The 26,350-nt window shown below is 39.4% G+C and overlaps 1 protein-coding gene across 1 annotated transcript in view; it reads left to right on the plus strand.

Moving 5' to 3' along the window:
* NRG1 (neuregulin 1) overlaps positions 1-26,350 on the plus strand; it is a 1,165,780-nt gene that overhangs the window by 341,496 nt on the left and 797,934 nt on the right. The window contains exon 4 of the mRNA XM_023737842.1: positions 13,008-13,028. Coding sequence (XP_023593610.1) covers positions 13,008-13,028 — 21 coding nt within the window. The remainder of the gene's footprint in view (positions 1-13,007; positions 13,029-26,350) is intronic.

The raw sequence follows: 26,350 nt of genomic DNA on the forward strand, positions 1-26,350 counted from the left end.
ATACATATACATGGAGCCCTAGTGGCGCAGTGGTGAAGAGCTCAGGCTGCTAACCAAAAGGTTGGAAGTTCGAATCCACCAGCTGCTCCTTGGAAACCCTATGGGGCAGTTCTACTCTGTCCTATAGGGTCGCTAGGAGTCAGAATCGAAGCAATGGCAATGAGTTTGGTTTTTGTACACGTAAACATATAGACCTATATGTACATATTTATGTACATACATATATACACATATATAGTATGTATATGTATACATTTATGTGTGTGCATACTATATATTTCTATGAAGCAAATATAGGCTAAAAAAGTGTTTGTTTATCAAAGCATCATGTCTTTGACTCTTTTCCTTTTGTTACCATTTTTGTTTTCCTTCAGTACTGCTTTCATTGAAATATGTCTTCCACTTTAGCTATAGAGCTTTTCCTTGTTGAACAATGTCATTTTCTTGCTCAACAACTCTGACATTCAGGTAAATGGAAAGAAAATGGATACGGGAGTTGTGTGTTCATAATGCCACTTTGCCACCCTGCAATCTATGCGGATAATCTTCTTGGAAGGCTTTGCGCCCCCATGGAATACAGAGCCGTATAAGTATCCTGCATTGATTTACAGCGCCCGCTACAGCTGCTTGGCAGGCATTTTCTCTGCTGCCAAATGCTGTTGCAATTACTGGACAAATCTAGATGGAGGTCATATTTACTGGACATGTTTATAATCTACAGAGTGATCTAAGCCACAGGGGCTAATTTCCCAAAGATCAATGACTAAGGGAGGATTTCAGAGGTTATCCTCTTGATCCAGTTTCCTGTGTCCTAACGAGATGGCTGAAACCTGTTTGGAATCTTTCTGATTAGAAACTCTTCTGAGAGTCAATAAAGAATATGACATTCATAAATCTAAATGAGAAGTGACTTGGCCGCCTCATGTGATTCATGCCCGGAGCCTTTCCCCTGCCCCCAGCAAGGTGCTATCCATGGCTGACCTGAGACCTTGAGAAGACTTTGTCGCTCCTGTTGAATTCAAAGGACGCTTTTGTCATAGTTGATTGCACTGTCTATATTGTTTGCTTTCTTGATTCAATTCCAGTTCAGTTTAACATTTATTTATTAGGTGGCAATTATATGTTTCCAACTAGCTTAGAAGAAAGACATGTATAAGTGAACTATAATAGTATGTAATAAGTGTCATAATACAGATCTGAACAAAGCATAATGAGAGATGAGAATAACTATAATAATAATAATAATAAAAACACATCAAACTTGTTGCCGCTGAGTCCATTCCGACTCATAGTGACCCTATAGGACAGAGTAGAACTACCCCATAGGGTTTCCAAGGAGCAGCTGGTGGATTCGAACTGCCAACCTTTTGGTTAGCAGCTGTGACACTTAACCATTATGCCACCAGGGCTCCAATAATAATAATAGCTGATACTTATCAACTACTTACTATGTGCCAGGCACTGTGCTAAGCACTTCACACATATTTCTTTTCATTGTCACAACAAAGTCATGGGTTAGGTAATTTTAGCATACCTTTTTTATGAACGAGGATACTGAGCCCTAGAGAAATTACCTCCCCATGTTAACAAAATCCTTCCTTAACTCCCTTGAACAGTCACCCCATTTCTTTCTTTCCCTTCACAGCTAAAGTTCTTGAAAAGTTGTCTACATCATGTCTACCTCTTTATCTCACATTTACTTTTCCACTCACCCAGTCTAGCTTCTGCCACTACCACTGAAATGAAATCATTAAACAGGGTTAGCAGTGTCCTCCCCATTGCCAAATGCACTATCTTCACTTCACTGGATAATCAGCCACCTCACCACAACCAACCACTCCGTCCGGGAAACAATATCCTCTCCTCCTTTCCTGCCCACCATGTTCTCCTTCTATATTTCTTCCAGAATCACGAGCATCTCTTTCATTGCTAGCACTTTTCCCTCTACTCAGTTTCATCACGGGGGTGTTTTAGTTTGATCCTGGGCCGTCTTTTCTTGCCTCTAGCTTCGGCTCCATGTCAGGGGCTCTAAACTTTGTTGGTGGCATGGACTTTTTTTGGCAATCTGATGAAGCCTTGTAGACTCATGTTTTTAAATGCATAAAAGTACCTTGGATATCTCAAGGTATCCCAAACTTACCTCATACAAACATCAACTCTTGGTTTCATCCCCAATTTTGTTTTTCCTCCAGTCTTGTCTATCATCAGTCCAGTTGCTCTAAAAAGCTGGAAATCAGCAGTGACTCCGCATGTTTCCTCACACACAAACCTTCCCCAATCCATTAGCGTGTCTTGGCCATGCTGTCGCTAAACTGCCTCAGGTGTCTCCACTTCTCACTATCTTCATTGCTCTCCAGCTCCCACCCTCCTACTGGCGCATTAATGACTGTTTGGCGAATGGATAAAGGTTTGGAATGGGCAAACAAAGATGCAGAAAATCATTAGAAGGCTCTTATAATACCCCAGGAGTGATTCAAGCTAGAGCAGAAGCAGCCTTAATTGGAGAGGAGGAGAATCACTTCAAAAGATAATTTTCCACAGTGGAAAATATAGACAAAGAATTAAGATGCAAAATGCTTAGTGTGACAGGTTCCTTGAAGTTACTCTTCCTTTGGAGACATCAAATCCTACCCTTTTGGGAATTTAGAGGTGAGGATCAAAACAAAACTGAATGGGTGACTATGAAACAGCTTTCTTCAGCCATTTCTCCCCAGGGATTGGTGAAACAAACGGTTAAGAGTCAGACAGTTTGACCAAGTGACAGCTGGAACAGTTCAATAAGGGACCTCCTCCAGCCCTTCCCCACCTCTGAACCACGCAAAGCTAGGGTCAGCTAGTCAACTTTTCTAATATTCTGTATTGTTCCCGTTTTTTTTTTTTTTTGGACTGCCTGTGCTCCGTGGTTAAGTGGGAATGATCCCTATCATCCTGTGTATGCTAAACCCTAAATTATATAATATGTTTTCTGTCTTTCTGACATATTCCTTCCACATCAGGAATGAATGACTCCAGAGAGGGCAAAGGCAGGATGTGTTTTTTCTGCTTTTACAAGCTTGCGTTCTACCAGCCTTGGGCATTTTGGCCTCCCCAGTGTCAGTATGGTGTTTTAATAACTGAGAAAAACAACAGAAATATGAATAAAAGATGATGTGAAAGCCACTTTCCAAGTTGACTTGTGTTGAAACGGCTTCAAATCTGAGTCATGGAAAATAATGGTGATTACGATAATGTGGTACGTTGCATTCGGTGACAGTTAATCCTCTTATTAACTTCACGGTAGTATTTTTGCTCATTTGTCAGGTTGGAGGGATTGTGTGAGAACATTTTTGTTCCCGTCTTCCTCTTTTCATTGGGAAAGTTGGAGAAATAGCAGTAATAAGAAAAGAGTTCCAGACTGAAATGCATTTGAGGCTGGCTTTTCCCTCTGGAGACGTAGTTTGCCTCATGTGCTCACATCTATGCTTTGAGCTTCGGTATCCACTCTTTGAGGCCTCATCATCTTCCCATCAGAGGGTTTCCTTTTCAACTGAGCGATCATCAGTCAGAGGAAAGTCAGTGGGGTGGTTCAGCTGTGCGGTACATTGCATTGCCAAATGGATACAGAGCCCTTCTCGGGCCCCATGAGCTGGAGCAGCCTACAACGCATTTCTGGCAGGGATCCAACAAGGTGATCCCTGCTCCAGGAGGAAAAAAAAAAAAACCACAATGACTCTGAAATTGCTGCTCCCCATCCCCTTGCTGGGCTGATTCATACAGCAGTATTGACATTGAGTCTTGGGAGACCTCAGTCTAGCTAAAAATATCCAAATTCAGAACTGTAATGACAGAAGCTGATGAATTTGCTGGGGACATGCAAGCAGTGTGGTTGTGGTGCTAGGAAACCTGTTCTGATAAATTGTTGACGGGAAAGGAATTGCCAAACATGGCATAGACCCATAGCGCCACGTCCCCCGCTGGGGAGGGTGAGCTAAATGAGCATGACTTCCTTGTCATCCAAGTTCCCTTTTTTAACACAAAGTAGGAAGTAGAATGCGCGCAATTAAAAAAGGAATATATAAAGCACCTTTTTGATCAAAAGAATGACATGACATAAAACCGAAGCTTATTCTCTGAAAAATAGTTTTGCTTTTCAGTGATGAAAGGGGGTCCCTTTTAAAATACTATCTTGCAAAGATAAAAATTCCACTTAAATAGCCTCGCCTTACAGTGGTGATCTGTGATTCAATGGGATCTATTAACTCTGGGATTTAATAAGAAAAAGATTGTTTATGCATTTTTGCTTGGATTTCCAGAATCTAAGCTTATTTTACTAACTGCTGCTAACCTGTCCTTTCTTCTCTTTTGTTGGCTAGCCAATGCTCACGGTAGTATCAGAGAATGCCCATCCACACCAACTGGCAGGAAACAATTTGATGCAGGCGTCAACCTTAATTTATTCAACATTCTTTGAACACACATTAGAAGCTAAATAGCATGATCTTCATTTTCTAAAATCATGATGGCACAGTGTACTAATAATGGGGCAGACACACATGTAATGAGCTCATTATCAATCAAATCATAAATATGTTAATTGAGACATGAACAATTGCTATGAGAACTGAGCAGAAAAAAAATGCTCCTGTTGGGAAAAGACCTGGAAGGCTTCACAGAGGCAGTAAAATTTACACTTGAGTTGATATGATGAATGGGAAATTTCTAACGGGAAGAAGAGTATTTCTAATAGCCAGCACTTTTTGGTACTGACGTGGAGAAGGTGTAACTTCAGTTTGGGAATAAAACAAGATTATTTAAAAGGTTTACATAAAAAATTTCTTCCCTGGTTTTTTGGCTTTGCCAAACAACTTGCAAACTACTGCTACATTTGCTCTAATTATTTTAGATCATTAACTTTGAAAATTACTGTTTGTAGTGTTTTCTCCGTTGGCCCCATGCCTGTTATGAGCTGACATCTCCTGGAGAGGTGGATGGTACAAGCTGATAGGTTTGCCTTGTCAAACACTTGACCCAGGCTGAAATGCCATGGTGGCCTTCGTACAGAAACCTTGAGGACCCGAGTTTCAACAGTGATGTTCTAATTATCAGTTGTCAATTTATGAAGTCCTGAAGCAAAAGCTAATGTGATTATCACTGACTCCTTGAATGAAGAATGAAGGTTGGAGTTTTGATTTTTATGTGGCACTTACTCAACCCAGAATTTTATGGATTCAAAAATATTTTGGGCTTTTACTCTCCTGGTCTAACCTCTGACTTGCCTTCTTCTAGATCAGACAATAATTTGTAGGTGTGGGGCCTCAATTCCAAAAGCAAGTCACCAAAAAAATTCAAACCAGTTACCATAGAATCAATTCTGACTCATGGCACCCCCAAGTGTGTCAGAGTAGAACTGTGCTTCGCAGGGTTTTCAATGACTGTTTTTTCAGAAATAGATCACCAGGCCTTTCTTCCAAGGCACCCTGGGTGTACTTGAACTTCCAAGCTATCAGTTAGGAGTCAAGCACATTAACCATTTGCACCACTTAGGGAGTCTAGAGATATTCATAGGAAGAAAAAAAAGTTTACAGTCTGAGAATCAATAGAAAATATAGGATACAAAGATTTTATGTAATTGTGAGAGATAATGTTGGGTAAATATGCATGCTAACGCATTTGGGGGGATGTACAGATGTCTGCAATTTGTTTTGAAATGCATCAACAAATAATGAATTAATGGATGGATAGAGGAATAGATAAATTGATAGATACACTATAAAGCAAGTATAGTAAAATGTTTAGGATAGAATCTGCATATGGGAATATAGGTATTAATTCTAAAATTATTTGAACTTTGTGGAATGTTTGAAATTATTATAATAAAATATTGAAGAAAAAAAGATAATGTAGCATAGAGCAAAATTGGTGGAGGTATTTGGATAAGAATTGTGACATGCTTAAATGAAGAGAAATTTCTCTAATTTATGAAAATGTAGAAACAAATGCAAGTAGTCCCCAACTTACAACGTATTCAGTTACAATGAAGTGCACTTACAACTGTCTTTTTTTTTGGTACATCTTATCATTAGTAATATCTACTCTATGCAGTGTTGCAGCATGTAAATTGCTGATGTTATCATTCTCAGATGTTCACGTGCAGATGTTCAATTTTATCATTTACTGATCGGACTTATAAAGATACTGATAATAAAAGGCAGTAGTAATGAAAACCAAAATAGAAAAAAGTATTTGACTTATGTCAGAACTAACTAATGACGGAGTTGTCTGAACGGAACCCTGTCATAAGTCGGGGACTGCCTGTAAAGAAGTAGCTGTGTCTGCGAGCCAAAATACACAGTCTTTCTTCACCATTAGTTTATAAATCTGTCAGATTAGGAAAGAAGATAGAGACAGAGAGGGAATATTCTAGGAAAAAATAATTTTCTATAAGGGCCAGATCTTCAGTCCACTCAGCAATATATAAATGGAATTTGGGAGTTTGATATTTCCTGTATATCAAATACCTAAAATTTTCACAATGAATGGCATTTTTTGCCTTCTCAGACATGTCAACATATGTTGAGCACCTCGTATATTCCAGGCATGGTGGTAGGCATTGGGGCTGCATTGAGGAATCACTTTAGAAAGTTTAAAATCAATAAATGGAGATTTTAAACTTTCTAAAGTGCTAAAAAAAATCCGTCCATAAATGGAGAAAGATACATTAAATAAATAACAGTGAAGCAACATGATAAGGTAAAATAAGGACTTATAAAGGACTGCGAGAGCCCTGGAAAGAGAGCAGTCACTGTACTTACTAGCTCTGTGATCTCAGACAGGTTATTTAACCTCTTTATGTTTCAGATTTTTGTTGGTAACATTTGACCAATAGTATCTACTATCCCATTGTCTGTTAAATAGCAAGACATCAATGAATGGCCACTAATGTCTTTAACCCAGAGAGGGAGGCCGAATGGAAAAACATTAATGCATAATAACCTTATACTTTGCTTGATAGATAGCCTTCTTTTCCTCTCCCCCTGCCCCCAATTTCCCATTCCCTAATATAGTCACACAGTCACTGGCATGGAGCTGGAGCAGACCTTGTCATGGATTTGGGACACAGACCCCATTCCAACACTTACATTTTAGAGGTGAAGACATGGGAGCAACTCGAGGGAAATGACTTGTCTTGGGTCACACAACTAATCCCTGACAAAGTGAGCAACACGTAGTTAATAAAGTTTTACTGTAGAGAGCTGTTGAAGAAAGATTATATTCTTTGGAAATATACTTTATGATTCCCTAGGAAGCAAGAGTGAAAAGGATCAAAAACATTTTTATAATGTTAACAAGAGAATGTATTTAAGTGTACCTAAATAGAGTGTATGAGTAGGTTTCCAGTCAGCATTTGTTGAACTGTAATACCTTAAGCGTTTCTTGCTGAATTGTCTGTATGGCATCGTTAATTCTTGCAATGTGGGTAAGTACTCTACTAATTAAATACTATTTTTAATTATTTTAATTATAGATTTAAATCTGTAATCTATAGTATCTATCTCTCTTAACCCACAAAGGCTTATACAGATTTATAGGTGGCAAAGATTCCTTCCCTCTTTTTGAAAATGAAATGATTGTTCTAGCCACTGCTTTATATTTGCCTCTTATTGAACCTGTGGGGCATAGCACATATAGTCCTTGACAAGACAGAGAGATTGCCTTACAAGACTTGCCATTGGACAACTTTGAATAAAGGTCTCTGGGTGTTGTGAGTGTTGGAGTCAACAGCCCACTTCGGCTTTGAACTCAAGAACACTGGCTGGAAAGCTCAACTCAGAGGTAATATGGAGGTTCCTTAGGTGACGGGAGGATATTTCAGATCACAGAGGAGAGGGAAAAGAGGGAGAAAAAACAGAGTAAGAGAGGGGAGAGAGAAGAAAAAAGAGAAAGAAAATGAAAAGTAGAGAAAGAGGAAGAAAAAGATGACTAATCAAATGCTGATGAGATTTTATTACAGAAATTGTTAAAATATTGATTTATTAATATTACTACATGTTACCAAAATAAATGTCTTAAAATAAGGAATTAAGCAAAACTGAAATAAAAACAATCAGGTGAAAATCAGTGAAACAAATGGGATACCCCCTGCAAGCAACCATGCAGAGTAGTAAGAAACATTGAAGAATGTTTCTAGTGTTCAATTCAGATCTTTGCCTGCTTCAGTTGAGAAGCTGGTAGAAGAAGAGGGAATAGACAAACTCAAAGGCATGGACTAGAAAATACGCTAAAGCACATTTTGTAAGAGGAAAGAAAGGGAGAGAAAAAAGTCCGAACCATGCTCCACTGGGAACTGCTTATTCTTGCTAGTTGTATTGGCTGTTACTCTGTTGAATGGACTGTTAAAAACACGATTGATTAACAAGTTAGTCTTGTGAGAGATAGAAACAGAGGCCCCACGTATTAAGTAATCTAGTTTATCTAGGCTTTTGAGGGAATGGAACCTCATAAGTAAAACCAGGAGCCATTGGAACTCTGGGAGGTAAGTGATTCTCGCATTGCTTGCTGTTCCTTTCCAGCCTCAAGAAGTCAGTAAGGATATAGGCAGCTGTTTTTGAGTTTTTTGTTTTTTTTTTTTAAATGTAAAAACTCAATTCTAGAAAAGTCTGGAGCCTTATCCTATGCAGTATCTATAATTACTGTATTTATGAAAATCAAATTCCTTAATATAACCTGTTGAGCAGGTAAAGTGGCCTATAACTGTGACCTTTGCCACCCTAGCATTTTAAAGGAGAATCGGTAGTGTAATGTGAATGCTCTACGCGCAGAATTACTGAGGGGAAAGGCGAGGAGGAGCTTATTTTCCATCGAATATGCAGTGTGCTAGGCACTTTGCTTGACATGCATTACTTAATTGAATTTTCACAACACTCCTCTGAAGTAATATGAAGACAATGATGGTGATCCCCATGGTGTACACAGCTGGTAAGCAGCAGAGCTGGGATTTGAACCCAGATCTTTATGACTGTTGATTCTCGCACTTTTTTTACTGCATTGGCTATTTGCCTTCTGACTTGTATCCCTTCAACCACTGAAACTATCGGCTGTAACGAGGTTTGGAGTATAGGTGTGCATTTTAATTATTCAGTCCACTGTTGAGAACCAGCCAATTCATGTTACTTCTACTAGGGAGAAATTGAGAAAAACAAAAATCTAGAGTCCCGGGAATATTGGCCATGGGATAGAAGGCAATTTTAGATGCTGAAGGTGACAGGTAGTTGCCAAATTTGTCAAATGCCAAAATTCTCTTTTGTGTAAAAAAGTTGAGGATTCATTGTCAGAAAATTTTAAGAATCTTGCGCTGGCCTATTCACATCGATGAGGTGGTTTTTTTTTTTAAGTCTTCTTTTTTAAGGAAGGTCCCTGAGAGGAGGTGAAAGAAGTACTGGAGGCAGTTTTTTTGTGTAACACACACCTTCACATACTCACGTACACACCGTAGATCACCAGAATAAAAGAACTCAGCACAGTACGGCTCCCTGGGCTGTGGGTCCCACTTCCCTAACTTGCTTATCTTTGCTTTTAAGTGGTGTTACACTGACTCCTTAGTCTATATTATGGATTAAATTGTGTCCCCCCCGCACCCCCCAAAAAAATGTGTTGGAATCCTAACCCTTATACCTGTGGACATAATCCCATCTGGAAATAAGATTTTCTTTGTTACATTAATGAGGCCTTATCAGTGTAGGCTGTGTCTTGAACCTGGTCACTGCTGAGTCCTAAGAAACAGCATAGACACAGAGACAAGCAGGCACAAGCAGGAAAGATAGATGCCACATGAAGATTGCCAAGGAACAAAGGAACGCTGGGACTACCAAAGCTGAAAGAGACACGGAGCTTCCCCCTCGGGCCTACAGAGAGAGAACAGAGTCGGTGCCCTCAGTTGGGACTATTAGCCTCCTAAACTGTGAGGAAATAAATTTTTGTTCTTTAAAGCCGTCCACGTGGTATTTCTGTTACAGCAGGACTAAGTAACTGAGACAGCCTATTTCCACCACAATCTGTTCTATCTCAATTTGTTTTAGAGTTCAGAGAGACGTAGACCTGAATGTCTAGAGCAGAGCTAAACAATAGACATAGAATGCAAGCCACATATGTAATTGTTAATTTTCTAGTAGTCACATTTCAAAACCACCAGTTGTCAGTTTGTTGAACTGTAGTGGCTGTTATTTATAAAGTTTTCACTGGCCAGTTGTTTCAGAAGTAGACTGCCATGTCGTTCTTTCTAGTCTGTCTTAGTCTGGAAACGCCACTGAAACCTGTCCACCATGGGTGGCCCTGCTAGTATTTGAAATACTGGTGGCATAGCTTCCAGCATCACAGCAACATGCAAGCCTCCACAGTACAACAAGCTGACAGATGAGTTCTTAAAATTAACTAATGAAAACCTTATGGATCACAACAGAATATCGCCCTATGTAGTGGCGGAAGAGTAGCCCCTTGGGTTGGAAGGCACTACACCAGAGCCCCAACAGTGGGCTCCAACATGCAATGACCACGAAGATGGCGCAGGACCAGGCCACGTTTCATTCTGTTATGGGTGAGTTCACCAAGGTTGGAGCCTACTTGACAACAACTAAGAACAGCATGTTTCATTAAAGTAAAAAGAAAGAGGAAATTAATGATTTAGTTTACTTAGCCAATATATTACAAACTCTTATTTCAGCAAGTGATCGATAAAAAAAAGTGATTAGATAGATATTTTACTTGTTTTCAGACTAAGTCTTGACTATCCCATGTGTATTTTGCACTTGCACCACATCCTATTTCAGACAAGCCCTGTTTCCAATGCTCAATAGCCACATGTTTCTAGTGGGCAGCCCAGGTCTAGATGAGGAGAGTATCCATGCTGAGTGTTTGTTTAATATATTCTTTGTCTGCCATCCTCTCGTATGTTTGTCTGCAAAGGTGAAACACCGTTTCCATTCTGTTGGGGGGCATGAGGGATTCTAGAAAGGGATATGTGACATGACCACTCCAGAGAGGATTTCTGCATATTATTTAATTGAAGGGAACTGCCTCCCCTTTGTTCATGAAGATTAATTCTTTATCATCTCTTCCATTCACTTTAATACCTATCTACAAGGCAACAGAGACTATATATATATGTATGTATCTCCCTAAGTACGTGTGGAATTGGCACACATCCCAGAATGCAATACACTGAAACTTCTGATTAAAGATAGTAAGTAAATGAAATGAGCATCCAGTAAAAACTTGCTAGTGTTCTTAAACAGAATTAAAAACTAAAAATAGATTAGAATGTAAGAATAGGAATAAAGGCCTATATGGCAATCATCAATACAAGTAATATTTTGTTACTTCCTGGCCTTTTGTAACTTAAAGGAAAAAAAATGTACCACCACCCCGCACATGCCTTATTGTAATAGAGTTCAATCCTTCCCACCCTCTTCTCCTTCTATGACCCTATTATATTTTTAAATTTGTCACACTTTGTTGGATGTAGGTACAGAAGTGTGGGCTTGCCTATGGAGAGAGAGGCAGGCCCAGAGTTTTGAGGTTCCATTCTATGCAGAGAATGTAGCCACAGTGCTATGATATTGCTCTAAACCGAGACAGAGTCTTGCATGGCGGCAAGCTTCTTAATGTGTCCATTTGAGCCTTCGGTCTTGGTGGAAGACTGTGCAGGAGAAAGGCCTGAGCTTTAGCGTTGGGAAACTGTGCTTTGTCATTATATATATGAAGTCTTTTGAAGTTCTGGGATATTCTGATACAGAAGTTAGGAGAAATTAATATCTTAGATTATGTCCTATGTACCTGTGATACAATTAAATTCTTACTAATTCTTTAACTCCTAGATTCATTCATCAAGATTCCTCTAGGAAGCTAAACAGATTTAGAAGTAGGAGGCCTGCCATTTGGATTTGTCATTACTATGAATTTTTTGTTCCCTACAGCAAAAATGATGTATGTGGAACAACACAGACTTTAGCATCAGACAGACATGGTTGGAACTTTTTTTTTTTTAAATGGTTGGAACATTTCCTATTGTACTTAGCTGTTCCATGAGTTTAGAAAATCATTTAATCTCTCTGAATCTTATTTTGTTTACATCTGCTAAATGTAAACACTATCTCACAGAGTGTGAGGAGGAAATGAAGACATTTATCTGCAGCATCTGGTACAGGGCCTAGCACATACTAGTTGCTCCATAAATACCAGTTCCTTTCTCTTTTACTTCTTCAAGAACTTCACATTGTTTATACCTTCTATCTCTGATGCCTGTGCTTTGAAAAGTTTTGTTGGCAAACAGAATGGACTTGATGGTTTAAGGCAAAATTCTCAATCCTGTCTCTCGGTTTGTGTTAATCAGAAATAGAAAACTATCAGTCAGGTTTCTAAACGTTTGTTAAAAACAAGTACCCATTGAGTACTTACTATACTCCAGTCCTAGACTCTGGAAACCCAACAGTGAATAAGATCGCTATTGCCCTAAGAGAGCCTTACGCTAGTCTAGTCTAGGGAATCCAAGTCACCAGGCAGTGACAGTTCAGCCTCATATTGCTGAATGTGGAGACGGTCAGAATCCCAGGAACATAGGACCAGCACCTGACCCTGCCTTGGAGGTCAAAAAAGAACACCAGGTACCATGCTAAGGTGAAATAATTTCATCTCATGATTTATCTATACACTTCATCCAGATACATTCATGAGTATCTTGAAGTTTTTTGAAATACCAAGAATAACTTGCTGCCCACAACTGACACTTTAAGAAACTCTTAAGGATCCAGAGATTCCAGACAGTCATCTCCTATTGCAGGGTATGTGCAGTCCAGGTTTTGTGAGGAAAGAGCCAGAAAGGAGGATGGCATAATTAGATTTGCCTTCTAGAAACATCTGTAATGGCAGCATTGCAAGCTAAACCAAATGAAAAATCATGGGAGACTTAAACAGTAGCTGGGAATGAAGAAGAAGGGGTGGGTTCAGTGAGATGACTAATGACGGGGTAGATGGAGGATATGAAAGAGATGAAATCTGTTTTGCTCTGATCCATTAAGTCTCATTGTCTACTTTTAGCACTATGGAGTCACAGTGGATGTATTCCACGCTATCCTTTATGAGGTTGGAGTTCTTGCCTGACAGTTGCTGAAGTCATAGGAATAAATGAGTTCACTCAGGGAATGAGCGAAGAGGAGGGTTTAGAATGAGACATTCAAGGATATTACACTAAAAGGAGGCTACAAACGAGGCTCAAGTTCTCTTAAACCATTCTTCAGGCCTCTTTGATTGCCTGTGCAGCATTTGGCCAGCTGCTGAATGGGAAGTTCTTCGTACTGGTGAAGCTCGATCATCAAACCCAGGAGCTTATTTTATTCTGCTCTTCTGGGTTATGTTAGACCCCAGAATAATTAGCTTTATTTCCCCCCAAATCTTGCATCTCATGGGAACCTTCCAGTGATTTTGGTTTCCAGTCTGGGGAGCGACTTTTGGCAGTGCTCTACTCAATTGATGATCAAAGCCTTTCCAAAGGAGGAGGAGCTCAGTCAGAATGACTGAGCTGAGATTATTCTCTTTCTCCACCTCCCTGTTAGGCAAGGAGTGTTACCTAGAGTCTAACTAAGATACTTTTACAGCATTTGTGTTATCAAAGCGTGTATTAAAATTTAATAAACATCATAAGAGAAAGGTTGTTCTCTCTCTAGGCTGTCGTAATTTATTGTACTTCAATTTCTACTCATTTATCTTTAGTTTACTTTAGCTATTTCTAGTTAGTGGATAGCTAATGATATGTCTCTCGGTGAAATTTTAGAGAGGATTTTGAGCCTCTGGATTTTTCTTTTTGCATGGTTCCAAGTAGCAAGACATGAGGGGATGGTTTTTGTTAAAGCTTTGTGTGCTGAGTGTGGATATAAATGAAAAATAATATAATTTACTCAGAATAACAAAGTCTAGGATATTACATTTAAATTGGTTTGAGATAGTCAGGCTTCACATTGAAAGGCAGTTTTGGAAGGCAAAAGCATTCTCTGGTCTCTTGTTCCTTTCTAAAGTGTTCACTAGGTTGGAAGAGAATCCAAATTATTGTTATATGAAGAAATACATATTGGACCCTAGGAAAATTTTGTAAAGAAATACATCTTTTTGCATATTGGCTATTGCAACATTACCCTCAATTTAAAGGCAAGAAAATTGTTCAAGTGAGTATAATATACAGGTAGTCCCTGACTTATGACATATTCAAGTTACAACAAATCTCACAACTTTCTGTTTTTGTACATCTTATCGTTAGTAATATGTACTACATGCAGTGTTGCAGCGCATAATTTGCTGATGTTATCGTTCTCAGGTGTTCACTCACAATGTTATGATTTACTGTTCAAAATACTGCCATATAGCAGGCTATGAAAAAAAAAAAGATACTCGACTTACATCAGACCCAGTTTAGGATGGAGCCCTTGGAACAGAATTCTGTCATAAGTTGGGGACTACCTGTATTGCTCTGCATGTTATTAAGAATAAACAGATATACTTAAGCTAATAAATTAATTCCGTTGTTTCTTCCCATTTTAGAAATTCTTTATCTGGAAGGCTTATTAGAACTTCTATAAAAGTTATTTATTTACAAGATAGTTTGTATAGACTATGAGGAGACTGAAAGAAAGAGCTTAAGGTTGTACCACTTCTTCAGTAACATTCTTCCCTGTCTGTTCAGCCAATACTAGTCCTGAAGAAGGAAGTTCTGTAAACTTTGGTACAAAATATGTAGATCTCTCCCCTGACTGGAGTTTAGGCCATTTTCCCCCTATCACTCCTGGAGCCAGTCAGGGTGAGGGTCTTTTTATTTACAAGATCAAGGTAAGTGAAGGTGAGTGTCCAATCATCTATTGAAAGGGAATGTGGATGACCATTTTCTTAGGGCAATGCTGAACATGTCCTGGCCCTCTGCAAGCATTTCATCCAGGGTTACATTTTACACGTCTAAGTTTAAGCTAACTGTGTCCTTATAGGTAAAACACTCTAGTTAATCATAAAGAGGAGCCATAGCGTTATGACTCATTGATCAAGGATATTCTCGTTTAAAAATGAAAGCATAGCATATCTAGATAACAATGTATCTAAGTTCCTGGCTTTCAGAAAGCCCTACTGGGTTAGTTATTTATTGAGAGCCTATGTGTGAAGTTAATAATAATGAAAGGAATGAGCTCTTTATATAATGGTAATCGAGCTGGAATTTGACTTCAGAAGCAGTCTAACTTCATATCCTGGGTTCTTAGTCCTTGTGCAATTATGCTATTCTATACATGGCATTGAGGAATACAAACAAGATGGCAAGATAGTTTCTGCCCATACATTTGAAGAACACATTATAACGTGTATGTATATATGTGTGTGTGTATATATATATATATATATATGTATATACGTATATATGTATATATATGTTGTTGCTAGCTGCCATTGAATCAGTTCCAACTTATAGCGACGCTACGTACAACAGAGTGAAACACTGCCTGGTCGTGTGCCACCCTCACAATCATTGCTATACTTGAGCCCATCTTTGCAGCCACTGTGTCAGTCCATCTCATTGAGGGTCTTCCTCTCTTTTGATGAACCTCTACTTTACCAAGCATGATGTCCTTCTGCAGGGACTGGTCCCTTCTGATACAATGTCCAGAGTATGTGAGATTAAGTCTCACCATCGCTTCTAAGGAGCGTCTGGTGTACTTCTTCCAAGACAGATTTGTTCATTCTTCTGGCAGTCCATGGTATATTCAGTATTCTTCACCAACACCATAATTCAAAGGCATTGATTCCGCTTCGGTCTTCTTTATTCATTGTCCAGCTTTCACATGCGTATAAGGCAATTGAGAAATACTATGGCTTGGGTCAGCTGCACCTTAGTCCTCAAAGTAATGTATTTACTTTTTAACACTTTCAAGAAGTCTTTTCCAGCAGGTTTGCCCACTACAATACATCGTTTGATTTCTTGACTGCTGCTTCCATGGGCGTTATTGTGGGTCCAAGTAGAATGGAATCCTTTACAACTTCAGTCTTTTCTCTGTTTATCATGATGTTCCTTATTGGTCCAGTTGTGAGGATTTTGGTTTTCTTTATGTTAAGGTGTAATAATCCATACTGAAGGCTATAGTCTTTGGTCTTCATCAGTAAGTGCTTCAAGTCCTCTTCACTTTCTGCAAGGAAGATTGTGTCAACATATCACGGGTTGTGTATATATATGTGTGTGTGTGTGTGTATAATTTACAGGAATGTTTACAGGAATATATATACAGCAATATATTTGGGAGATGCCATGGTTAGGAGCATGAGTTTGGAGTCTTGGCTCTTCTACTTAGTAGCTCTGTGACCTTGACCCATTTACTTGACCTCTTTGACCCCCTATTTCCTCATTTATAAAAACCAAACTCAGTTGCTGTTGAGTTAATTCTGACTCATAGCGACCCTATAGGACAGAGCAGAACTGCCCCGTAAAGTTTCCAAGGAGTGCCTGGTGGATTTGAACTGCCAACCTTTTGGTTAGCAGCCATAGCTCTTAACTGCTACGCAACCAGGGTAGTAGTTAGTAGTTAGTACAATGGAAACAATAATGATACTTGCCTCTGCCTCTCAGAGTTGAAGTGAGCAACAAATGGGATGATATATTAAAAAGACTAAGAGGAGGAATTGGTTAATGTGTGTTAGCTTCACCAGGGAAATTTGTTATTGTTACTGGTTGTTTAGTTGCTGTCAAGTCAGCTTCAACTCTTGGCCACCTTACGTACAACAGAACCAAATGTTGCCCGACTCTGTGCCATCTGCATATTCATGATGGTTGGTATGTTTGAGCCCATTTTTGCAGTATTGTATAATGCCTTCTAACCTAGGGGGCTCATCTTCCAGCAGTGTATTGGACAGTGTTCTGTTGTGATCCATAAGGTTTTCATTGGCTAATTTTCAGAAGTAGATTACCAGGCCTTTCCTCCTGGTCTTAATCTGGAAGCTCTGCTGAAACCTGCCCACCATGGGTGACCCTGCTGGTATTTGAAATACCAGTGGCATACCCTCCAGCATCACAGCAACAAGCAAGCCACCACAGTCCAACAAACTGACAGATGGGTGGTGAAGTGAAACTTGTTACTCAGAACAAAATGAGGAAAGCTTTTCTTGTTTTTTTTCCTCTGATTTGAGTATGTTAAAGAAAATAAAACATAAAGGGAAATAAATTTAAAAACAATTATAGCAATGTTTGCACACTTTTAATTGTGCAGATGACCAAATCTTTTGATGAGATGGAGTGACCAATTGGACACGTACATAACAATATATGTGTGAAAAATGCAAACTTGCCAGGGAAACATAGACCTCCACTAATAATATATTATGGTTGGGTGTGGGTTTCCATATATTTTATCCATACCTATTTCCTTCTGGTGAGACACTGTGTAGGCATTTCTCAGAGGCACTGAAGTACAGCATACATTTTTAGAGAGTCTGAAAGAAAACCCCAAAGCTTGTTACTAGGATATTTTGAAATCTCTTCAAACCACAAAGGGATAGTGATCAGAAACGAAATAAATTACTTGTAATCTTCCAGTAATAGGAGTTTTGGAATTACCAAAGTTAAATGAAGAACTCTTGCTTTCCAACCTTGCAAATTACCCCCATTAGTTAATAAATCAATTAATGTTCCTTATCAAGAGGTGCTTAAGCATAGTGTGAAAAATCACTAAAGGGAATGTGGAGAGACTTGAAGCCTAGAAAAAAAATGGCCTGTCAGAGACCTTCATACTCTGACATTCTTGTATTTTCAAGAATTATTTTTCCTGTCATTTCATGTCCAAATCCAATCCCTTGTCTAGGGAACCAATTCTGATTAAAGGGAATTTCAAAAATACCCAAGCAATCAATATCTAACTCATTTAAGTCTTGTTTCTTCTAAGACCTGCTGGGCATAAGCCTGAAGTTGCCTGTTATTTCTCTTACATTGAAGCCCTTTGGGAAAGGAGCCATCCATTTAGATATGTTTTCTCCCCAAAGCTTGGAAGCTGTATCTATATAGAAGGAGGTGACATGCCAGGCTCAGCATATTAAAATCTTTTCTAAGAGAATCAATAAAACTTCAGGAAAGTTTATTTATATTTAAAGGAGGAAAGGGAAGAGGAGCGGGCATAACATACCTCATGTAGACAAGGAAGAAAGCAAGAAATGATTAAAAAGTGACTGTTTTTCTAGTCCAAGCACCTTATCATTTGACTTGAAGGATGTTGTAGATCTCTAACTGAATGTGTTCTCTTTCTTTCTACATAAAGAAAAATTTGTGAGATTTGTTTTTCTGGTATTGTTTACAGTGATCTTCCATACACGTTGTTGTCGAGTCTGTTCCAACTCATAGCGACCCTATAGGACAGAGTAGAACTGCCCCATAGGGTTTCCAAGGAGCGGCTGGTGAGTTTGAACTGCTGACCTTTTGGTTAGCAGCTGAGCTGTTAATCACTGCGCCACCAGGACTCTGTAGTAATCTTCCTTAGGGCACTGAAAATTCCTGTAGTGGCCATCATGGATTGAGTTGTGTCCCCCAAATATGTGTGCCAACTTGGCTATGCCATGATTCCCAGTATTGTGTGATTGTCCACCATTTTGTCATCTGATGTGATTTTCCTATGTGTTGTAAATCATACCTCTATGATGTTAATAAGGTGGGATTAGCAACAGTTGTGTTGATGAGGCAGGACTCAGTCTGCAAGATTAGACTGTTTTTTAGGTCAGTCTCTTTTGAGATACAGAAGAGAGAGGCAAGCAGAGAGACCTGAAGACCTCATACCACCAAGAAAGCAATGCCAGGAGCAGAGCATATGCTTTGAACCTGATATTCCTGTGCTGAGAAGCTCCTAGAGCAGGGGAAGATTGATGACAAGGACCTTCCTCTAGAGCTGACAGAGAGAGAAAGCCTTTCCCTGGATCTGGCACCCTGAATTCAGGCTTCTAGCCTACTAGACTGTGAGAGAATAAATTTCTGTTTGTTAGAGAGCCATCCATCCACTTGTAGTATTTCTGTTATAGCAGCACTAGATAACTAAGACTGACCAGTGGTGAAATAAATCATAGGTTTTAACTAGTGAAGGCTGTATCAATGAAACAGTGGGGCTAATTATTATTTTTTTAATTTAAGAAGTTTGAATATCTGAATTTCTTTTTTTAACCTTGAGTTGTTTTAGAGTCCACCAGTGCCTCTGGGTACAAGTAAGGTATTAACAGTTTATGAGCCAATAAAACTAATAATTACTGCATAATCTAAATGCACATGCAGTATATAAAAAATATAATATTTCCAAGTGTATGATCCCTTTCAAAATTCCCAACCCCGTAAGTTGAGCCAATTTTTATTTATGGATGACCACTGTATATTACCTCTCTTTACTTTGCCAAAGAAATCTTTCATTTCTTCCTCAAAGGTGTTATACTTCGCTCCTTCAACTTGGTAAAACAATCACACACGTTGTAATGTCACTTCCCAGCTGTCAAATACAATAAAATGAAATTGTTTATGTTTTTATTGTACCTTGTACTATCAGGGGTCTCTGCTCTATAGCTCTATAGTAAACTGCAGCTGACCACCAAAGCTAGGGAAGGTCATTGGTTGAGGGAGCTTGGCAGTAGGAGTTACCTCCATAACTTGATCTTAGTCATGCCATTTTAATAGCTGAGTTGTTGAGTGCATTTTGGTTGGGTTGTTATCCGTAAATAAGTTTGACCTCACTAGTAATGGGTTGAAAATATATTAGGGAAACTATAGTATTTCAAACTTACACATTCTCTCTCCTAAACATGTCACTGGTGGACTATGATGATATGTTACAGTTGAATGGTAGAGGCCATATGGATCCCAAGCCTTCTGACGTGGATAGCAGGAGTCCTCTGGCCTTCCAATCCACATGGCCAGCAGAGGGGAGCCAGTCATGACAAAGTTGAGGAGCAGTAGCCACAAGGCAGAAAGGGAAGTTCAATCATCAGGGTAGAGTGTGATGCACAGTGTCTGTGAAAATAGACAACAGCTACCAGTAAGGATTCTACATCATGGACGTTTAGGAAAACACAAGAAGGTGCCAGATCAGGGCGATAGATGGAGTAGATGACAATAGTTGGAGATATGGAAAAACTGACATCATCAGAGAAATTTATTATAAAGAGAAAGGACCCTAGAACAAGCCTAAGTCTCAGTGGCTAGATTTTAGTCTCAGGTGAGGGAATTTCAAGACCAATGGCTGGGATCCAGTCCTTTTCATTACTAGGGGAGTAATACCAGATGTAACACTAAGAACTTTACGGAGATTGTTTTATTCTCATAAAACTATGAAATTGGTAAAATCAGTATTTTAACTTAATAGATAAGGAAACTGAGGCTCATGGAAATGAAGATGCTTGCCCAGATTGACACAATGGCTGCAACAATGACCTCAAGCATAACAACGATTGTGAGGACGGCGCAGGACGGGGCAGTGTTTCGTTCTGTGGTACATAGGGTCGCTGTGTGTCGAAACTGACCCGACGGCACCTAACAACAACAACCAGGGTCACACAGTTAATGAATAAGAAAGCAAATATTTCTACCTAGACAGTCTGACTCCAAAGCTCATGTTGATTAACATGACACTCTGCTCTACTGGCTATGAAAGCAGTGACTGTGACACATTTGAAAAACACAGGGCCACAGCTGGAACAGAGCATGCCATAAGACAAGAGTTCCATCATTGGGACTGAAGCACAAGATCTACGTGGGGCCAGTAGTGGAGTGACTTGTGCTGATTATTTGACTAAAAATTTTTGGTCTAGAGCTTGTTAACATCTTTCCTGGCCATGGACAACACGGACCCCAGAGAATACTGAATAGCTGGATATCCAGGGGCGGCAAGTAACTATAACTAGGAAGCGAAGGAGAAGGAGAAAAATGCCAAAGTCAAGAAAAACCACGCCTAGTACGTAGTTGGCACTCAGTTAATGTCTGTCAATGAAGTGAAATGCTTTCATCTTTTCCAGGGATTATCATTCTCAACACCTTTCTCGTAAAATACATTTTTAATTTCAAGAATCATCAACCTCCACATTGCTCCAAGTAAGATGCTATTGTCCATATTTTATTTGTCTATTCAGGAATGGGAGCCCTGGTGGCATAGTGGTTAAGAGCTTGGCTGCTAACCAAAAAGTTGGCAGTTTGAATCCACCAGCTGCTTCTTGGAAACCCTTTGGGGCAGTTGTACTCTGTCCTATAGGGTCGCTATGAGTTGGAATCTACTAGACGGCAACAGGTAATTCAGGAATGGAAGGGAGACTTGCTTTTTTTTTTTTTTTTTTTACTGTTTGAAATTTTGCCATAGTGTATGCATTTTTTTAAGCAGGAAAATAGTTAATGTCTTTGTGCCTTACTTTTCTCATGTATAAAATAGTGATATATTCATCTTTTACCTTTGGAAAAAAAATAAGAGAGAAGGATTAGTGTCTTTTTGTAACTGAGACTGAATCCTGTGATTTCTGTAACTTACATCTTGCCATGTAGAAATTTAGGGACCTGAACAACAAAAATTCAAGGGACCTAATCATCTCTCCTAGACCTGCTTTTTGCATTGTGGATGAATAATCTAGTAAGGGCAATAGGTTTAAAGGTGTATTTATCATTGTTCTTAAAACTGTCGGTAGGAAAATATGCACAAATTTCTACTCCAAGTGTCCTACATTAAGATATTTGATAGGCAGCCCAAACTCAAGAAGAGACACTTTGTCTTTGAAAGCTGCACACTAGGTGGTCTGTACCTGTGTCCCCTTATTTGAAATTGTACCTCACCTGTGTTGAGACATTTTTCTACTTTTCCTAGTTATAGTTTCCCCACCACAATTCACTTCACAGTGCTTGCTGCTTAAGTGAATTGCTTCATACATTTCAATCTTAAGTCAGGATTCTCTCAGCCAATTCTGAACTGCATTTTCTCTCTGAAAAGATCTGGCATATTCTGTCTCTAGAGAGAATACCCAAAGTATATTACAGCAAAGTAACATAGATGTGCTCTGAAAAGGAAGCTGAGTAAATGTTGGTATTGAAGAAGGTTCATAAAATATTTGAACATAACTGCAGCCCATACCAATTCTCAATGGTTGTTTTTATAGACCATGAAATCATAGCTAAAGTCAACTTTGGTTCTGCCCTAATGGAGAGGAACAGTGGCACAAATAATCCTAAACCATAGATAATTAAAATGCATTCATACTTGGCTTTTGAATGCTTTTTATGATAATTTTCACAGCACATTGCTCTTCTAATTATGTTTTGTTTTGGATAATATTGGAATTAACTTATATTTACTGATTATATGCTATCTGATCAGTTAGAGAGCAGCCCCAGGAGTGTGTTGGAAAACCAGGTTGTAGAGATCCTCAGTACTTCACAGTGCAAGGCCAAACAGTTAAAAGGCTTAAAGAAATGGAAATAAAACTAATGGGTAGATAGCTCTGGGAGCTCAGTTGCATCAAATTAATGCATTTTTTTTTTTTTTTTTCCTTTTTCTTGGAGCATGGAAACTAACTCAAAAGTAAAGGAGCAAACTAAGTGTATCGGCACTAGGCCTTGCGTGATCAGAAGTACTCAGATCTGGGTAGCCTCAGACAATGGGGTCAGAAGCAACATGAGCCATCAATCAGAAGTTGCAGTACTAACAACAGCCAGGGATGAAAGCAAGGCAGTGAGTCAAAACCAAGCAACATGGAGAGGGGCCATAAGTAGTTTCCATAGATTCAAGCAAGGCAGTTGGTAAAATGCACAGCATGTATTCAGGCATCCAGATTTCCATAAAACCAGAAGGCAGGGTGAGGAAGGAACAGAAACCAAGAAGGTACTCTGTGCAGCAGCGCGAAGTGGCAAAAAGAAAGAAGCGCTGCTACCAAGGCAAGCTTCTGCCCTAACCTAGAAAGCCTAGGCGAGGTAGAAGCTAGTCATATCCAAAGAGAAAAAATAAAATGTAGCGGCCATCCATTTCTTTGATTGAGACGGTGTTAAAATTGCCAAAAGTACCATCTTTAAGAAATTGATTTACTTATTAAAACAAAGCCCCAAACCCTCCCAGAGAGCATCCCTGTGATAAAAATGTGAGGGGAATGAAGACATTTGTACAGCAGACCCTGGCTCCGTCTTCTGTAGACTCAGCTTTTGTCATGAATTCTTTCAAGTCTTAGGGACAAGATTAGATCTAATCCCAGAGTTCTTCCAAATCCCTTTTCAATCCCGGCCAGAGGAGAAGCACATCCCTACTATTTTGTTCGTTTCCTCCAGTAGCTATGACAAGGAGTTTCAAAAATTTCAACAAATATTAAGGGAGAAACATTAAATGAAATGAAGAAAATAAGAAGGGTAAAAATAGGTATGTTATGTCAAATTATGAGCCCTGGTGGTGCACTAGTTAAGAGCTCGGCTGCTAACTAAAAGGTTGGCAGTTCGAATCCTCCATCAGCTCCTTGGAAACCCAATGGGACAGTTCTACTCTGTCCTATAGGGTTGCTATGAGTCGGAATGGACTCAACAGAAACAGGTTTGGTTTTTGTTTGTTTTCTATGTCAAATTACAAAACTAGGTTAGGTTTTGAAAACTCATGGGCTGATACTGATCATTGGATGTTTGGAGTGGTGTGTTGAGAAGGGCTCAACCACTGAGGATGTAGTAACTGATTTACCAAATTTCTGCCATGGATGAAGGAAAGGGGAGTGTTGACAAGGACCTTTCATTCTATCCCCAAAGAGCTGGTAGAAATTAAATATCGCTCTATTTTTGTTTGACTCATTATGTAATTATTATTAAAATGTCAGCTCCATGAGAGGAGAGGAGAGGCCCTGTCTGCTTTGTTCCATGGGATATCGTCAGCATCTAGAACAGGACATGATATGCGGTAGATACGTAGTTGCATGATTCCTGCTCTCATTTAGTAGATCCTGTCCTTGCAGTCGCAGGAGGCATCATATTTTTTACCAGTAGAAGTCATTTCTTGGGTTTTCTAAATCCAGGAAGACTCAGCATTCCATTTCTTGTATCTGCATAGTAGGAGCTCCTGTGTGGCATAAATGGCTAAGTGCTTGACTACTAACCAAAAGTTTGGTGGTTCGAACCCACCCAGAGGTGCCTCCAAAGAAAGGCCTGCTTCTGAAAGGTCACAGCCATGAATACCCTATGGAGCACAGTACTGCTCTGCGATGCATGGGATCGCCATGAGTTGGAATATACTCCATGGCAAGGCAACTGTTTTTTGTTGTTGTTGTTTTGCTTTTTAATCTGTGTAGTCATATCAAGCTGGACACCGATCTGTAGTTTCAGGAATGTGCCTCTTGTGCAGTCAGTTAGCAGTAACGTGGTAATTGGCACAATGAGACTCTTCTTCACTCAGGGAATAGGCTTCACTAATTATAGGTCTGCAGCATAATTATATCCTTAGCATCACCTGCTGTAAAAATGTGTGCACCTGTGTTAGAGGAGTGACGCCTGCTCACAGTATCTCAACTCCTCCTTGACCCTTCCAGTATTTGAGTGGTCTCCTCACTCGTCTTTTTTCAACCGTGTTAGACTAATCACTGGAGCATCACCAGTGATTTGTTTGCAACCTTTTATAGTTTCTGTGTAGAGAGAGGCCATAATGGGCTTTTCGGGATTTCCCATGTTGTCCATTTACCCTATGTGGCATCTAGTCCATCTGTTTACTTTCAGTTTATTTTTCCTGTAAAAACTTTTTACAACAGATAAAAGTATTGTTGAGTTTTCACTCAATAAGTAATACTTCCTACTTGTTATGCTATATGATAAACTCAAGAAGCATCAGATTCTAAGAATTTAATACCAATATCATGCTGGGATAAAGTCAGGAAAGGTGTGCGTCAGGGTTGTATCTTTTCACCATATTTGTTCAATCTGTATGCTGAGCAAATAATGGACTATAGGAAGAAGAACAAAGCATCAGGATTAGAGGAGGACTCATTAACTCATTGGTCTTATGCAGATGACACAACCTTGCTTGCTGAAAGTGAGGAGGACTTGAAGTACTTACTGACGAAGATCAAAGACTACAGCCTTCAGTATGGTTTATTATACCTCAACATAAAGAAAACCAAAATCTTCACAACTGGACCAATAAGTAACATCATGCTAAATGGAGAAAAGATTGAAGTCGTTAAGGATTTCATTTTACTTGAATCCACAGTCAGCACCCATGGAAGCAGCAGTCAAGCAATCAAACAACACGTTGCATTGGGCAAATCTGCTGCAAAAGACCTCTTTAAAGTGTGAAAAAGCAAAGATGCCACTTTGAGGACTAAGGTGCACCTGACCCAAGCCATGGTGTTTTCAGTTGCCTCATATGCATGCAAAAGCTGGACAATAAATAAGGAAGACCAAAGAAGAATTGATGCCTTTGCGTTGTGGTGTTGGTGAAGAATATTGAATATACCATGGGCTGCCAAAAGAACAAATAAATCCATCTTGGAAGAAAACAGCCAGAATGCTCCTTAGAAGCGAGGATGGCAAGACTTCCTCTCATGTACTTTGGACATGTTATCAGGAGGGACCAGTCCGTAGAGAAGGACGTCACGCTTTGTAAAGTAAAGGGTCAGCGAAAAAGAGGAAGTCCTTCAGTGAGATGGATTGACACAATGTCTGCAACAATGGACTCAAGCATAGCAATGATCATGAGGATGACACAGGACTGAGCAGTGTTTCCTTCTGTTGTACATCGGGTCACTATGAGTTGGAACGGACTCAATGGCACCTAACAATAGCAATCATGTTGGTATCATTTTTTAAAGTAGTGAAAGTCTTTATTCGTGTTGTTTCACTCCTCAGAGGTATTGGGAGCTCTTTACTGAAGGCACTTTATAAGCCTGTCAGGTGCTTTAGGGAAAGTAAACTGATTGAACATCAGCATATCCTGGAATGTTTGAAGCTTATGATCTCAAAAGGGTCCTGTCTAATCTGCATTCCACCTGAATACATCCTACTAAATATTGCCCTTGCCCTCCTCACCCATGATTGGTTCTGGGCAGGAAAGATGAAAACATTTTACAAGACAAACAGTGGATACCTAACCACTGCATGTGTATACCCCCATATGCCTGTGAATCCATTCTCTCATTTGCTTTCTCTCTTTCTCTCATCTCACCCTCCTTATACGGTTTCCAAGGAGCACCTAGTGGATTTGAACTGCCAACCTTTTAGTTAGGAGCCATAGCTCTTAATCACTACACCACCAGGGTTTCCACCCCCTTTGTACAGAGGGAAACCTAATTTTCTTTTCTCTTAAGTTCTTGTTTCAGAAAAAGTCACCAAGGAAACAAACAAAAA

The sequence above is a fragment of the Trichechus manatus genome, unplaced genomic scaffold (genome assembly GCF_000243295.1).
Source record: "Trichechus manatus latirostris isolate Lorelei unplaced genomic scaffold, TriManLat1.0 scaffold00109, whole genome shotgun sequence".
In the NCBI taxonomy this organism is placed as follows: domain Eukaryota; kingdom Metazoa; phylum Chordata; class Mammalia; order Sirenia; family Trichechidae; genus Trichechus; species Trichechus manatus.